The following is a 14453-nucleotide window of genomic DNA, read 5'->3' on the forward strand; positions in this document are numbered from 1 at the left end:
AAGGTCTTTCCAGAATACCAGAACTGTTCTAAGAATGTGCAAAGGTCTTTCCAGAATATCAGCTCACCTACTAACATGCCTTGTACTCAGCAGCCCAAACACAGATCATGCAAACTGGGGGTAGCTCCTTTCTTGATTTATATGATCATGCAAAATGACTCAGATATAGCATTATTATACATTATCTGAAAAATTAGATAAGATCCAATGACTACCATAGCAGCAATAATACTTTTTTGTATATTTAAATTCTTGTGCAAAAAAAGAATATAACCTTTGTGTTGCTTTCACTCTTATCAGATTGAATTTTTACTGCCACCGTCAACATGCTTTGGCTCTCTACACCCACTCCGTTGGAAGCAGGGAGACTATATATACCATCTTCTTCAGATGAATAAATGGTTGGCTCCAACCAATGAGGACGGGTCATGCTAGGAAGTCGGATCTCATCTGAAGGGATACCTCCATCCAGTAAACCTATGTTAACAGCAAGAAGTTTTTAAACATGTAGCAAATTTAGTATAGACTGTGGTACCAAGAAGGTGGAATGTGACCTGCTATTAGATTGTATATGTAAGAACATAAAAGTAGTATATTAATATTTTTTTCATTTTTCAACGCATTGGTTTCTTTAAATAATTTGTTAATAGATGACTGTGGCTCTTAGAGCAGCACACAGAATAGCCAGGAGATAATTTATGGATGAAGAAATTAACTAAAAGAGTAAATATAAAGTTGCATATTGACAACACTTTTCTGTGCCCTATTCTGTGCACTAAAGGAGACACTTATTAATAGATATTCATAAAGAGCCATGCATTTAACTACAGAAAATCATTTGAATTCACAAACATCTTATTGACAGATAACATTTTTTTATACTTATGACAAAATAATTATTTTTAGAACAACCTTTTAGAAAAAGCATGAACGAAAAAAACAGAAAATGTGAATTTGTTTTGTCACACACATGAAAGAAACAAAGGGGTTGATTCACTAAAGGGCGATAAAACGAGCGCCATTTATAGCATGTGTTAAAAATTTTATTGCTTCTTATTTTTTGCGACTTTACACTCAATTCGCTAAAACGACAGGCGTCATAATGAAGATACGATGTTTCTTCCCGATGAGCATTTTTCTTGTGTTAAATCCCGTTGCGTGCGTTATTTCCAGCTCCGCACAATATATTTCGCCGCTTGCTATATTAGCGCACGATTTTACGCACGTAACCATTACTTTCGGAAAACTACTTTTCTGAAAATTACCATTTCCCTGAAAACTGGAGGCCATCACGCTAGGGCCAACGCATACTTGAAAAAATCCCACTGCAAATCCATGTTGTGTTGTCAAAAGCTCACAAACCACAATTTTCTTTAAGTACCGCCTGCCCCAAGTAGATGTTAATATTCACACAGACTAATGCGATATTTAGCGAGTTTAACGCTTTATAGGTGTTTGTGAATCATGTGTTAGTATTATTTCTATGCGATAATTAACGCAATGCGATATGTGTCTTAACGCATGCGAAATGACTTTGATGAATCGGACTTAATTATCGCATGCTTTTTAACGCAAAAAAGCACACGATAAGCATTATCGACCTTTAGTGAATCAACCCCAAAGAGTCTAGGTACAAGAAATTCCAATTTTATATAGTTTATATAGAGTGAGTGTCCAGAGGCCCTCTAGTGACCAAATAAGGTAATGTGCATGCCAAATAAACTCTTGCACTACTCAAAATGAAAAATAGATAGCCTTTACAAATAAAAACTATAATAACCCCATATGGATAACTATCCATAAAATCCAAAAATCTGAAAACTTTTAAAACCACTAAGCAAAGAAAGATTGGCCAATTGAAAAAGGACAGCTGCCATTGGCTTCTATATGTCCTTAATATTTGGCATATTTTTACTTCAGATTAAATGTAGTTTGACACTTAAAAAATGGCAAATGGCGGTTATTTCCACAACAAAAAATGTATTTTTAAAGAAGAAAAAAAAACACAATCGTTAGTAAATGGCCCCTTAAGAGTTAAACAAACAAAAAAACGTTTTCATTTCTACTGTGCATACTCTTGCCCAGGCCCAGAGAAAAGAAGATAGAAGTGGAAGAAGACTGCAGAGAATGAGCTTCTACAAAGATACCCTGGTACATTTTCCTGCTAACAGAAGCACTGGCCCAGGGTATCAGTTAAGTGACTGTAATCTTTGGGGGATGCCAGACATATAGAAAAGGGAAAAAAAAGCATTTTCAGTGCAAAAGTCAAGAGCATGTGTGTTGGCAACACACAATATGGAACAGGTAGAAAAGTGTTTTTTATCATACCTTGATGGTAGAGACTCAAACTGCTTGAATGAAGACAGACATAATGTTTGTCTTCAAAGCCTTCATATTTTGCCACACTAAACAAAGAGCCGCTATGAAACTCCAGCCAAAATTCACCATGTTGGTTTTCTTTTACCACACCATCAGGTTGCTGTATTACAAAAATGAAAAATTTTTCATGAAGAAACAAATTTCCAAAAAAGCCAGTTAAAGTTAAAATAAAATAAATGTTAAAATGTCCAAAATGCTTACATTCTTTTATACAACTGAAATATAGCTGCTGAACATATTAGTTCTGTTCTCTATTCTCTAGATTCTTCTGAGTCTCCTATTTTCACTGCTACTTTAAATGAACCAGTTAAAGCTGCACCAGTAACTAGATGGAGCGCTACAAATTCTTCTGACTTGGTAAGCTAAAATGTTTATTAGACTTATAGCAGGTGCTCTTTTGTTATTACCCACAATTACTCAAAGCACTTTATCATCTCATTTAAGAGAACAGTGCACATACATTTTACACGTAGAGAACAACCTTGACTTTTTTTGCTGAAATAGATTAACTGTGGTGGTTTTGTAACAGTATCAGCCTGGGGAAGGAGATATTACTATACATAATGCAGTTTTGCTATTTTTGAAAGCTTGCAGTTTGAAGTTTAATGATTAGGTACATTAAAAAATGCATATTTTTTCTGTGGTTTTAAAGATAAATTAACAATTAATAAGCCCCATATATAGATTCACTTTATTTGTAGATTCTGAATTTCACTAGTCTGCAAATGGGATGCTAAAATAATATACCCTAGTTGTGTTTAAACAACTTTAAACATTGTATCACTCTAGACAGTGATATTCTAAGACAATTTACAATTGGTCTTCATTTTTTTTTTGTGGTTTTTCATTCATTTAGCTTTTTTTCAGCAGAGACTAGGAATTTTAGACAACCAGGTTACCATCAACCATACAAGAGTAAGATTTGGTGCACTGCTATTCTATGCAAAAAAAGTCTATTCCTAAAGCCACCAGCATGCAAATATTTTAGGCATACCAAGCTTGAGTTATGCTAAGAATGGCGAGTTAAAAAGAAAATAACAGCAATCTGTACCTTAACATCAGAAAATAAAGAGACCAATCCATGGTTAATATTCACAAGTACAGACAGAAAACTTTGACTCTGCTTGTTAAGAGATTCTGATTTTTTTTTCCGACGGCAGTGATAATTTGAATCCATGATATAATCATGCTGCATGGTCTCCTCTTCTGAACCACTGTCATCCTCTGAAAAAAAACACAGTGCTTTATTCCAATTTGCTTTTCAGAAAAATAGGTTACAGAATTATTTTAGCAAAAGATGTGTCATGCCCACTGAAATAATATGTGATTTTCTTGTGAAAGGAATTATACTTAAAGTACATTCTTTTCACAAGAAAATCACATATAAGGGGTTAAACATGGGCACATGTACTTATTTATTTATATAGCACCACAGATGTATGCTTTACAAGGCATAAACACAAATAGAGGTATAGTTATAAATTAAAAAAAAAAAATACTTAAAGGGATACTGTCATGATTTTTAATATGTACTTTTTATTTCTAAATTACACTGTTTACAGAGAAAATAATTCACTCTACCATGAACTCTGGATTTCTTACTACTGAGTGCTGTTCTGATATCTTCTGGGAAATGAAGAATATGGCTAGCCCCACATGAAATTTCAAAATTTTCAAAAATCTGTTTGTTTTTTTGAAAAATGGATTTTAATGCAGGGTTCTGCTGGAGAAGCTCTATTAACTGATGGATTTTGAAAAAAAAACATGCTTCCCATGACAGTATTCCTTTAAGTGCTAGGAGTTTCAATACACAGTTGGACTGAAGTGGCTGCCCTGAAAAGCCTACAATCTATTAGGCAGAAAAGACAGACACAAACATAAAATAGGGAGGAGAACAAGTTTTTAAGTCAAGGGTGTTTTACTGAAGAGTCAATGGTTGCTTAAAAGTGATTATAAGGAGCTTTGAGATTAAAGTTTGACTGGGAGCTTAACTGTTATAAAGTAATAGAGCATTCCAGAGGCGTAGAGCAACCAGAAACAATGGTTATATGCAAAACTAAGGTTTTGTATTGAACTTTACAGAGACATAGGGACTGGGGGGGCATGTGTGGGGGAGATATATAGAGAGTTGCAATAGAAAGCTAGGTTAAGAACAGTATAAGAACTTTCAATAAAGCTTAGGGGCATATTTATTATAGCGTGTAAGCCAACATCACCGTTGATGTTGCCCATGGCAACATATCAGATCTCTGCTTTTGTTTTCTAACTTGTAGGTGACCATTCAAATCCAATTGCTTGTTGGTTGCTATGGACATCACCACCAGTGATATTGGCTTACACACCATAATAAATATGCCCCTTAATGTGTCAGTTGACCAGGAAACAAGAGAGGGAGACTTTGGTAGTGAAGGGAAGAAGAGAGACTTAGATGAAGGTGAGATAATGTGGGAAGGGGCAAGGATGGATTGTTGTAGGTGGAGCTGAGATTCTGGGAGACCAGCTAGTAATATAGTATGGGATCCCTTATCCAGAAACCTCTGAATTACAGAAAACCTGTCTCCCATAGACTCAATTTTAATCAAATAATTCAGATTTTTAAAATTGATTCCTTTTTTCTCTGTAATAAAACAGTACCTTGTACTTGATCCCAACTAAGATATAATTAATCCTTATTGGGGGCAGAACATTCCTATTGGGTTTGATTAATGGTTTATTGATTTTTTTAGTAGACTTAAGGTACGGAGATCCAAATTATTGAAAGACTTCTTATCCAGAATACCCTTGGTCCCGAGCATTATGGATAATGGTTCCTATGCCTGTACAACACTGTTTCATCATTCTAAATTAATGGTAGCACAAAATGCCTATTTAGTCAGATTCTTGAGCTACATGAAAAGAATAAACATGACTTTAAAAGTTTCTGGTTTCATTTAGGTATGTTTTTTAGTACTACAGGCCCTTTTGACCATCTGAAGATAAGATACAATTTTTTTTTATTAAAGCCTGTGTTAAGGGCAGATATAACATCAACAAAACCCATGAGAGACCCTCATGACCAGTACCCAGTATCAAAATGTATTTTTGTTATTTAAAGTGGTCAGTCTGTTTTAGGCTTCTACACCAAAAAGTTTGATATTTAGAGAAATATGAGAAAACAGTGATCTGGCCTATTTGTACCTTCAGTTAAAGCCTAAGTCTCCAATGCTAAATTGAGAGTTTCTTTAAAAGCTGTAACTATCCATGTATATTTGGGCATCCACAGTTCAGAATCAAGGGCCTTACTAACTGACTGGCAGCTGCAGGTAATGTTACAAAAGCTGTGTAGGCATAGTAGATCAGTCCATAAATTTTAGAAGAGAGATACAGAATGAAAAAACATTACTACATCTGCTGGACGGCCACTATTTTAACAGACAACTAAAACACACTATGGACAGGGTGAAAAAGGAGATTTTGTGACACTCACCATTAAATCCTTTTCTCTTAGGAAGTCTGTGGGACACAGGGACCTTGGGGTATAGTATCCACCAGCAGGAGCAGGACACTAGAAAGAGGAAGAAGAGGAAGCCAGCCCCTCCTCCCTGCTGCTATACCCCCCATCACTTCCTGCCAACCTCAGTTTAGTCAACAAGATAACAAGGAACAAGGACTGGGTCGAGGGCATGTAAAGCCACTTCCTTTGAAGACGTGGGATGAGGGCAGAACGAAGGAATGGTGATGTCCTGGTTGATATGGAAGGAGGAAACCACCTTGGGGGTGAATGATGGACTCGTTCTCATGACTGCGTGGTCTTCGTGGAAGATCAGGTATGGATGCTGGCAGGAGAGTGAACCGAGTTCTGAAACCCTGCACGCCGAGGCAATGGCCAGGAGGAAAACAGTCTTCCGTGTTAACCAGGCTATAGGGATGGTAGCCATAGGCTCGAACGGTGCTGATTGTAGGGCGGTCAGCACTAGGTTGATGTCCTATGGGGGAATGGGGTCAAGAAATGGAGGATGCAGGCACGATACCCCTTGTAGGAAAGTGACAACATCTGGAATTACAGCAAGGCGTTCTTGGAAAAGCACAGAAAGAGCGGAGATTTGGGATTTCAGAGAGAGACCCTTTGAAGGCCTGACTGCAGGAAGGATAGTAGCCGGGGAACAGAGAGTTCCTGGAAGGGCTGCCCATAGCTTAGGCAGCAGTCCTGATAGGTCTTCCAGACTCGGTGGTATGTCCTGGCGGATATCGGCTTTCCGGCCGCCATCATGGTCCGAATTACGTCCTTAGAGAAACCGTTGCGGCTGAGGACTAGTGACTCAATAGCCAGGCCGTTAAATTTAGAAATGCTGGGTTCGGATGTTGAATCAGACCTTGTGTCAGGAGGTCGGGGTGTAGAGGAAGCCAACATGGGTTGTCCCTGCTGAGGGACATTAGGTCGGTGAACCAGGCCCTCTTGGGCCAGTGAGGGGCTATGAGGATTAGTAGACTATTCTTCCTCCTGATCTTCCTGAGGACCCTTGGGATGAGGGAAATAGGAGGGGGAACTAAGGCACTTGGCGGTTTGTTCGTGAGGCCATGAGATCCACTTCTGGGGTTCCCCATCTGTTTGCGATGTCCTGGAACACCTTGGGGTCTAAGGCCCATTCTCCTGGGTCGAGCTGTTGTCGGCTCAGATAATCGGCTTGCCAATTGTCGAGGCCGGGGATATAAATTGTTGAGAGTTGTACTTCTCTTGATTCCGCCCATGATAGGATAAGACTGACAACTTCAGGGCTTGGCAACTCCTCGTGCCCCCCTGATGATTGAGATAAGCCACGGTGGTGGTGTTGTCCGATTGAATCTTGATGGCTTGTCCCCTGAGCTGGGTCTGCCAGTGTACCAAGGTTAGCCGAACTGCTCTGATCTCCAGAAAATTGATGGGAAGGTGAGCTTCTGACTGGGACCAGGTTCCCTGTGCCGTGTGTTGGTGGAGGACTGCTCCCCAACCCTTTAGGCTGGCATCTGTGGTAAGCAGGAGCCAGTTCGGTTCCAGAAGGGTGCACCCCTTGGATAGGTGAGCAGGGTCGAGCCACCATGCCAGGGCAGTTCTGGTTCTGGGAAGGAGGTGGATTCGCTGGGATAGGTCTGTGCGATTCCACTTGTCCGGAATGTTCCATTGGAGTGCACGCAGATGGAACTGTGCGAAAGGAACAGCCTCTATGGTTGAGACCATTGAGCCCAGGACTTACATGGCGAAGCGGATGGAAGGTGATGGCGTTCGAAGGAGAAGCCGAACCATTTTCTGAATTCTTGAGATCTTCTCCAGTGGAAGAAAAACCCTCTGTAGCGATGTGTCGAAGATCATGCCCAAAAAGGACATGCGCTTGGCGGGGATTAGACATGACTTGGTGGTGTTGAGCTTCCAGCCCAGAAAGGTCAGGATGTCTAGGATCCGGGATAACTGGGACTTTGCCATACGAGCGTAGGCGCCTTGAGGAGAATGTCGTCGAGATAGGGTGTGATGGATACCCCTTGAGACCTTAATGCTGATGTCAGTCCAAAAGGAAGGGATGGCAAATCTTAAGAACTTCCAGTGGGGAAGGAAAATGGGGACATGTAGGTAGGTGTCCTTTATGTCCAGGGTCACCAGAAACTCATTTTTGGGGCCATGCCGGCTATGACCGACCTGAGAGACTCCATCTTGAATCGTGAGAAGCGAAGGTAAGTGTTGAGGTGCTTCAGGTCTAGGACAGGTCTGAAGGATCTGTCCTTCTTTGGGACGATGAAAAGGTTGGAATAGAAGCCTCGAAATCTGTCGCTTGATGGTACTGGGACAATCACCTTGTCCTCGAGGAGCCGAGCCCCGAGGGCTGTCTGTTTGATGGAGTCCGCCGGCAGTCGGGACATGAAGAATCGTGCTGGTGGTTTTGAAGCAAATTCCAGATGATAGCCCGAAGCGATGAGCTTGTAAACCCAAGGATCTGTGGTGAGGCATAGCCATTCTCCCAGGAAGCGTTGCAGATGGCCCCTATCGGGTCCCCTTTTGTCAGTGGATAGTCATTGCGAAGAGGACTTATCTGCTGGCTTGGGCTGGGAGTGCTTGTTCTGCCAGGAGAACTTGGGCCGGTTCTGGAACCGGGGTCTGTTGTAGGAGCTCTGAGTAGAAAAGTCTCTGGAGGCGGAAGTCTTGGAGGACTTGGGGCGAAAGGAGCGTCCCCGGCGAAAGGTGGTACGACTTCTGGGTTGTGGGCTCTGGGCCAAAGAGAAGTTTCCCCTTGAATGGTAGAATGGTAAGAGACTTTTTGGATGAAAGATCAGCCGACCACATCTTCAGCCATAAAGATCGACGGGCTGCCACTGAGAGTGCCGAGGTGAACTGATTGCTTGAACCGTGTCGAGGGAGGCTTCGCATAGGTAGTCACTTGCACTCTTGATCTGGGTAGCCAAGGCCGCCAACGTGTGTCGAGGAGTCCCCGAATTGATGGCCTCGATGAGCGAATCTGTCCAAGACTGGGTGGCCCGAGAGACCCAGGCTGAGGCTAATACTGGTCTCAAGCTCTCCTTCCAGCTTCTTTTCCATAGGATCCTTAAAGGACGAGGCATCAGGGACAGGGAGCGCTGTGTTCTTAGAGAGTCTGGATACCGGGGCGTCCACGGAAGGAGGGGTGGACAGCTTGTCCTATAATTCCTGAGGAAAAGGATAAGTGTGCTGGAAGCGGTGGTTGGCTTGGAAGCGCTTTTCAGGGTGGTCCCACTCTGACTGGATGATGTTGTCCAGCTGTTGGTGGGAAGGAAACATGGTCGAGGACTTCCTTTGTCGCTTGAATAACGACTGAGAAGATTCCTGGTTGGGATCTGGAGCCTTAAAGGTCCAAACATGACATGACTGCTGAAATAAGGGATTCCATGGCTTCCGAGGAAGCTAGAGAAGTTTCTTCTGCATCACCAGCCTCATTTGTAGTCATCAGTAGTATAAGGATTCTGGCGTTTTAGGTGCACGTTGGTGCCGTCCTGGTCTAATTTATCTAGTAGTTTGCCTTAACATTGGATGTGGAAGGAACAGCAGGGGGCTACACTGCCAGAGAAGTATTGGTTGTAAGGCCTGGAGCCTCAGTTGAGGCTGAGGCTGGCAGCTCCTGAGCTTGAGGAGCAGCCTCTAGGGAAGGTTTGGAACAAGAGGAGCAAAGAGGCTCCTTCCTACCAGAAGGGAGGCGCTTGCAGCATTTTGCGTATGCCAGATATTAAACCTTGGCAGTGGTAGGTGCCCCCCTGGAAAAAAGGGCACCTGGATTACCCTCTGCCATGCTAAGGAAGTTGTACAGACAGATAGTGAGGTGTTTGTGCAATTGTGGAGAACACAAACCAATCTGATAAGGCAATAGGCACAGAGCCTGACAGAGAATTGATAGTAAGGGACTGCGCTAGTGGCAGGGCTGTGGAGTCGGAGTCGAGGAGTCGGAGGCAATTTTGCGTACCTGTAGTCGGAGTCGGCAAAAAATGAACCGACTCCTACTAAATTTAAATGGGAATAAAAAAAAAAAATAAAGCAAGTTTAAATGTCCCAATTCACAAACAGTCATAATTAATTACTTCTCTGCTATAAGAATAAAGCTCAATGCACGCAGTGCATAAACGAACATGTTGAGTGACCAAGAAGCATGCTTTTCATTGACTGTATGAATGTATAAAATACATTAGCATATTAAAAACAGAGGAGTTGGAGTCGGAAGTATCAGAAACTGAGGAGTCGGAGAATTTATCTACCAACTCCACAGCCCTGACTAGTGGCAGTAGCGCTGCCCTTAAGGCAGTCTGGGTGGTTGGGCCCAAAACAGCAATCAGGGAAAATAAATTATTTTACTTTTTTTTTTCTTATTTATTTATTTACTCTAGGTAATGCCCACCGATTATATAGTGGAAATAAAGCGCAGAGTTATGCCTTTGCCTGTTGGGGTGAAACCTACTTAGCCCTCTGGGACACCCTAAGGCAACCCCTCCCCCGCGTCCACCTTCCCCCACCTACTAGCGACCGCTCTGTTGGGGTACCAGGAAGAATGAGTTAGGTGCAAGGTCCCCCTTTCAGGATGGAGAGCAGGTATTGCGTCCCTGCGTTCAGGATGGAGAGCGGAGCAGCTTGTGCCTCAGGCAAGTTCCTGTGAAGCGAGAGGCGTGAACTAGAAAAAGACGCGCCAAGGAAGAAGTCGAAGTATCGCGCAATCTGCAGGAAGCCCGCTCTCTCAAGAAAAATGGTGTGGAACACATGGTGGAACGCAGGGGGTGCAAGGAAAAAAGGCGCGCTATTTGAAGAAGGTGGAGAAGCGGAAGGTGGGGAGGGCAGGCAGGCAAGTAATATACTGCACCTGGACGGATCCCTGGGTAAGGCTCTGGACAGCTTCTGCTCCCGGGGAGAGGGAGCAGGGTATTCTGTTGTGGCTCGCTTCGTAGAGACTTAATAGCCTTAGTGCCTTATGTCTCACGTAGTGGGGAGCCTGGCTAGGAACCCTCCTGGTGGAGGTCCTAAGGTCAGCCCCTGGTGCTAGACTTAGCCTGGCCGCTATTCGACAGAAAATTCAGACATGATAGAAAACAGGTCCTTTCTCTTTAGGGACACTAGAAAAAACGGAGGTTGGCATGAAGTGATGGGGGGTATAGCAGCAGGGAGGAGGGGTTGGCTTTCTCTTCTTCCTCTTTTTAGTGTCCTGCTCCTGCTGGTGGATACTATACCCCAAAGTCCCTGTGTCCCACAGACGAATGTAAGAGAAATATGCATTTTGCACCCTACCTTTCAGGTAGCAAAAATGCTAAAATGTAGTACAAGGACCCATGTTTCCCCCACAAACACAGGCAGCACTATATTTATCATGGTGGGCAGGGATAGGCATACAGGCGCCCCCCTTACACCTTGCACAACATTTAGATATTTAATTTTAAGAGTGTCAATGGGAGCAGGCCACATTAGGCCCTGTACTTACCTTTTGCCCTAAAAGAGCACTAAGGGCTGTGCTTTTTGCACCCTTTAGTGCTCCAGCACTAGAGACAGAGGCAGTATTAAAATAGCCATATTGGGTTTTGAGTAAAGTCGCATTTCTCCATTCATTTTATTACAATAAACAGTTCAGTCTCATTCTAGTTCCCACTCAATTGGAATATCAGATAACCTAATACTGTATGTTAGTGCTTATAAATATAAGTAATCATGACTAATTGAACAGCTTTCCAGACAAGTACTTTAATCAGAAATCCTTCCGCTGTTGGCTAACAGGGAAATTTAAAAACTATTAATCTGAGGTTTGTAGAGCAGCTGAAAATGGATTTCCTTGGTTTAAGTTTTAATGTTATTAGTTGTTGGAGGGCCAACAAAAAGAGTTATTGTATAGGGGAATAGATAAATAGAAAATGCTATCTCCCCACATTTAAGCATTTGGATCTCCAAACCTACTTTTCTCACTTCTTCTACTCTTCTCTTTCTGCTATTCCTTATCTTTTTTCTAATTTTTCATTCTTGTGTCTTTCTTTTTCCAATCCCTCCTTAACATCCTTTGCTATAAAATTTAAACAATATACATTTTTATCCCCTTACATTTTGGAGCTGTTTGAATCTCTGATGAATCTCTGATATAGTTCCCTTATTTGCTGTGGGCCAGGAAAAACAACCTGAAGGTGACTATACATGATGATCCTGAAGGAGAATAACATACTTTCTCCTGATGGTAAGATTCCCTTTTGTCATGCAGAGTTTCAATGGTAAATGCAATAATGTCATACCATAAAGGCCTGATTTATACTGATTGCAGCCATCTTTACTGAAGTTGGTAATCAGCTGACTGGCGACTGAAAGTCCAATCCCATAAGATAAGTTTTCAAAGGTTTCTACAGGTGAAGGAGCAGTAGGTTCCCAAAGGAGCAAATCATTGCTAACCCTGAAATAAAATAACCAAACAAGTATTTGACATCGTTTAGAAAAATGCATTGCATTGTAAATATAATGGTAGCAAGAAACATTTAACAGATGTCCACAATATTAATGCAAAAAAAAGAGGGATGCAGACCAGTGCAGGGCCTTGGGCTCTGGGCCTCTGGTCCCAGATACAGTCTATCACAGCTTCAAAGATGAGGCCACAATAGAAAATGGCCCCAATTACCTGCGATCCCAGCTCCCCGATTTGTTAGGGTGAAGACACCAAGAGCTACTAGTAGCAGCTACTTGTCATGGCTACAAAAATAGACAATGCTGATCATTTACTGATAATTGTCTCTACATGTGTTCTAGCAGAGGCAATTCTCAAAACTGTCTATGGCAGGGTATTTTCAAGCCACTGCACATCTGCAATAACCGGAACTTCACCAACCTGTTATAAAGTTTTTCATAGAATGCTTTGTTTGGTAGAGTCATGTACACACTAGGCAGTGTCAGTTCTAGAATATAGTGTGAATTACTGATGGCCTTTTCTTGAAATTCTGTCATTTCAATAGCATCTCCAGGCATCACCATCTAGAAAATGGCACAAATACATTTGTAAATTCATTATAAGTCAAGATATAAATCATTTACTGTGGACAGGATGTTAAGCCTAGCTAAGATGTATCCTTATTCCTCCTAAATATATGCAAACTCTGATAAGATGTAACATAAATCTATGTTGCTATCATTGATAGCAGAGTAAGTAGTATATGGCTGCTTATTTGTCTGGAATAAGAATGACCTGGGTAACACTATGAGGTCCACAAAATTCCCACTTTGCTTGCTGTGTCTGTCAACAAAGTTTGCAGCAGCCACTTTTGGATGCAAAGATGTAAGCAAAAATCTCAAGTTTTGGGGGATTATGCATTTCTAGCAGAGGGCCTCCATGACAAAAATCCAGCCAGTATTCTAAACTGCATCTTTTTTCTACAGGCCAGAATAAAATATATTATAATACAGAAAAAATGCTGCATCTTGCACCGGCAGGCTCTCCAATGCAAATGTCTTGTAATTAGTGATGGGTGAAATGTTTCGCCAGGCATGGATTTGCGGCGAATTTACGCGTTTCGCCATTGGCGGATTGTTTCGCGAAACGGATTAAAAAATTTGCTGCAGAAAAATTTGCCACACGTCCAAAAATTGTCGCCGGCGTCAAAAAAGAATAGTCGCGGGCGTTAAAAGAATAGCCGCGCAACGAAATAATAGCCACGGGGGACAATTTTTTTTGCCACACAATATTTTCGCCGTTTCGCAGATCTTTTGAAAGATTCGCAAATTTTTCAGCGAAGCCAAACAGAACAGATTCGCTCATCGCTACTTGTAAGCTACTTAACGCATAAAGACATATATAAAGCCATGTTGTATAATAATGATTAGATTTCATGTTTTCTCAACAAAATGCCTTTAATTTGCTGCCGTATTCTTACTGAGGCATAAATGGATACTGTACGCTGGTTTATGAAAGAGGAAAGCAGAGTATCACTCTGATCTGGCTTTCCTTTGTTTCACAACTCACTTTGATTATATTTTATTTGGTCTGTTTCAAGAACCATATGCAAGGAATTAAAAATCAACTGGACAGTAGCCCAGCTGATTTTTGTTGTATGTCACTGTAAAAGTGTAGATGCATTATATTTTGTTTATCCCAGTGCCTAAAACTGACCACACTTATTGATCAAATAATCTCACTGATGTGATTTTACTATGGATGTGCAATGAGAACAAAAAGAACTTGTCTGGCCAAGTAAAAGTCATTCAAAAACAAAACTGTAAGCTATTTTACAAATGCATTCAACGTAAAAATCAATTTTCAGAATAGCAACCTATGCACTGTTTCATGCTGGATTCAATTTATATTTCTGTACCTCTTCATTTTCAAACATGACTCTTCTAGAGGAGAACGGAGAAGGCTCTGGACGTCTGAGGTCACATACATCTTTCAGGGAGTGAGAGGCACCTTCATCATCCTCTTGAAAGCGCCCATCTGCCTCATCGTCCTCTTCTGCAGCAATTCTCTCTAAGATTGAGTGGACGGCTACTGGGTTGATTTTCAGCACAATCCTTTAATAACAATTAAAATGCTGGTTTAGCCAGAAACAGTCTATGGCAAAATGGAACTTTTTAAATGAAAATACGCTTGTAATAGGGTTTG

At 41.6% G+C, this 14453-nt stretch overlaps 1 protein-coding gene across 2 annotated transcripts in view; it reads right to left on the reverse strand.

The window, feature by feature from the left end:
• atg2b (autophagy related 2B) overlaps positions 1 to 14453 on the reverse strand; it is a 49292-nt gene that overhangs the window by 19270 nt on the left and 15569 nt on the right. For both annotated transcript variants that reach the window (XM_012968637.3, NM_001079158.1), the window contains exons 17-22: positions 14167 to 14362; positions 12690 to 12832; positions 12106 to 12260; positions 3431 to 3603; positions 2329 to 2479; positions 275 to 477 (exon numbers count right to left, since the gene is read on the reverse strand). In XM_012968637.3, coding sequence (XP_012824091.2) covers positions 275 to 477; positions 2329 to 2479; positions 3431 to 3603; positions 12106 to 12260; positions 12690 to 12832; positions 14167 to 14362 — 1021 coding nt within the window. The remainder of the gene's footprint in view (positions 1 to 274; positions 478 to 2328; positions 2480 to 3430; positions 3604 to 12105; positions 12261 to 12689; positions 12833 to 14166; positions 14363 to 14453) is intronic.

This window comes from Xenopus tropicalis, chromosome 8, assembly GCF_000004195.4.
Source record: "Xenopus tropicalis strain Nigerian chromosome 8, UCB_Xtro_10.0, whole genome shotgun sequence".
NCBI classification, from domain to species: Eukaryota; Metazoa; Chordata; class Amphibia; order Anura; family Pipidae; genus Xenopus; species Xenopus tropicalis.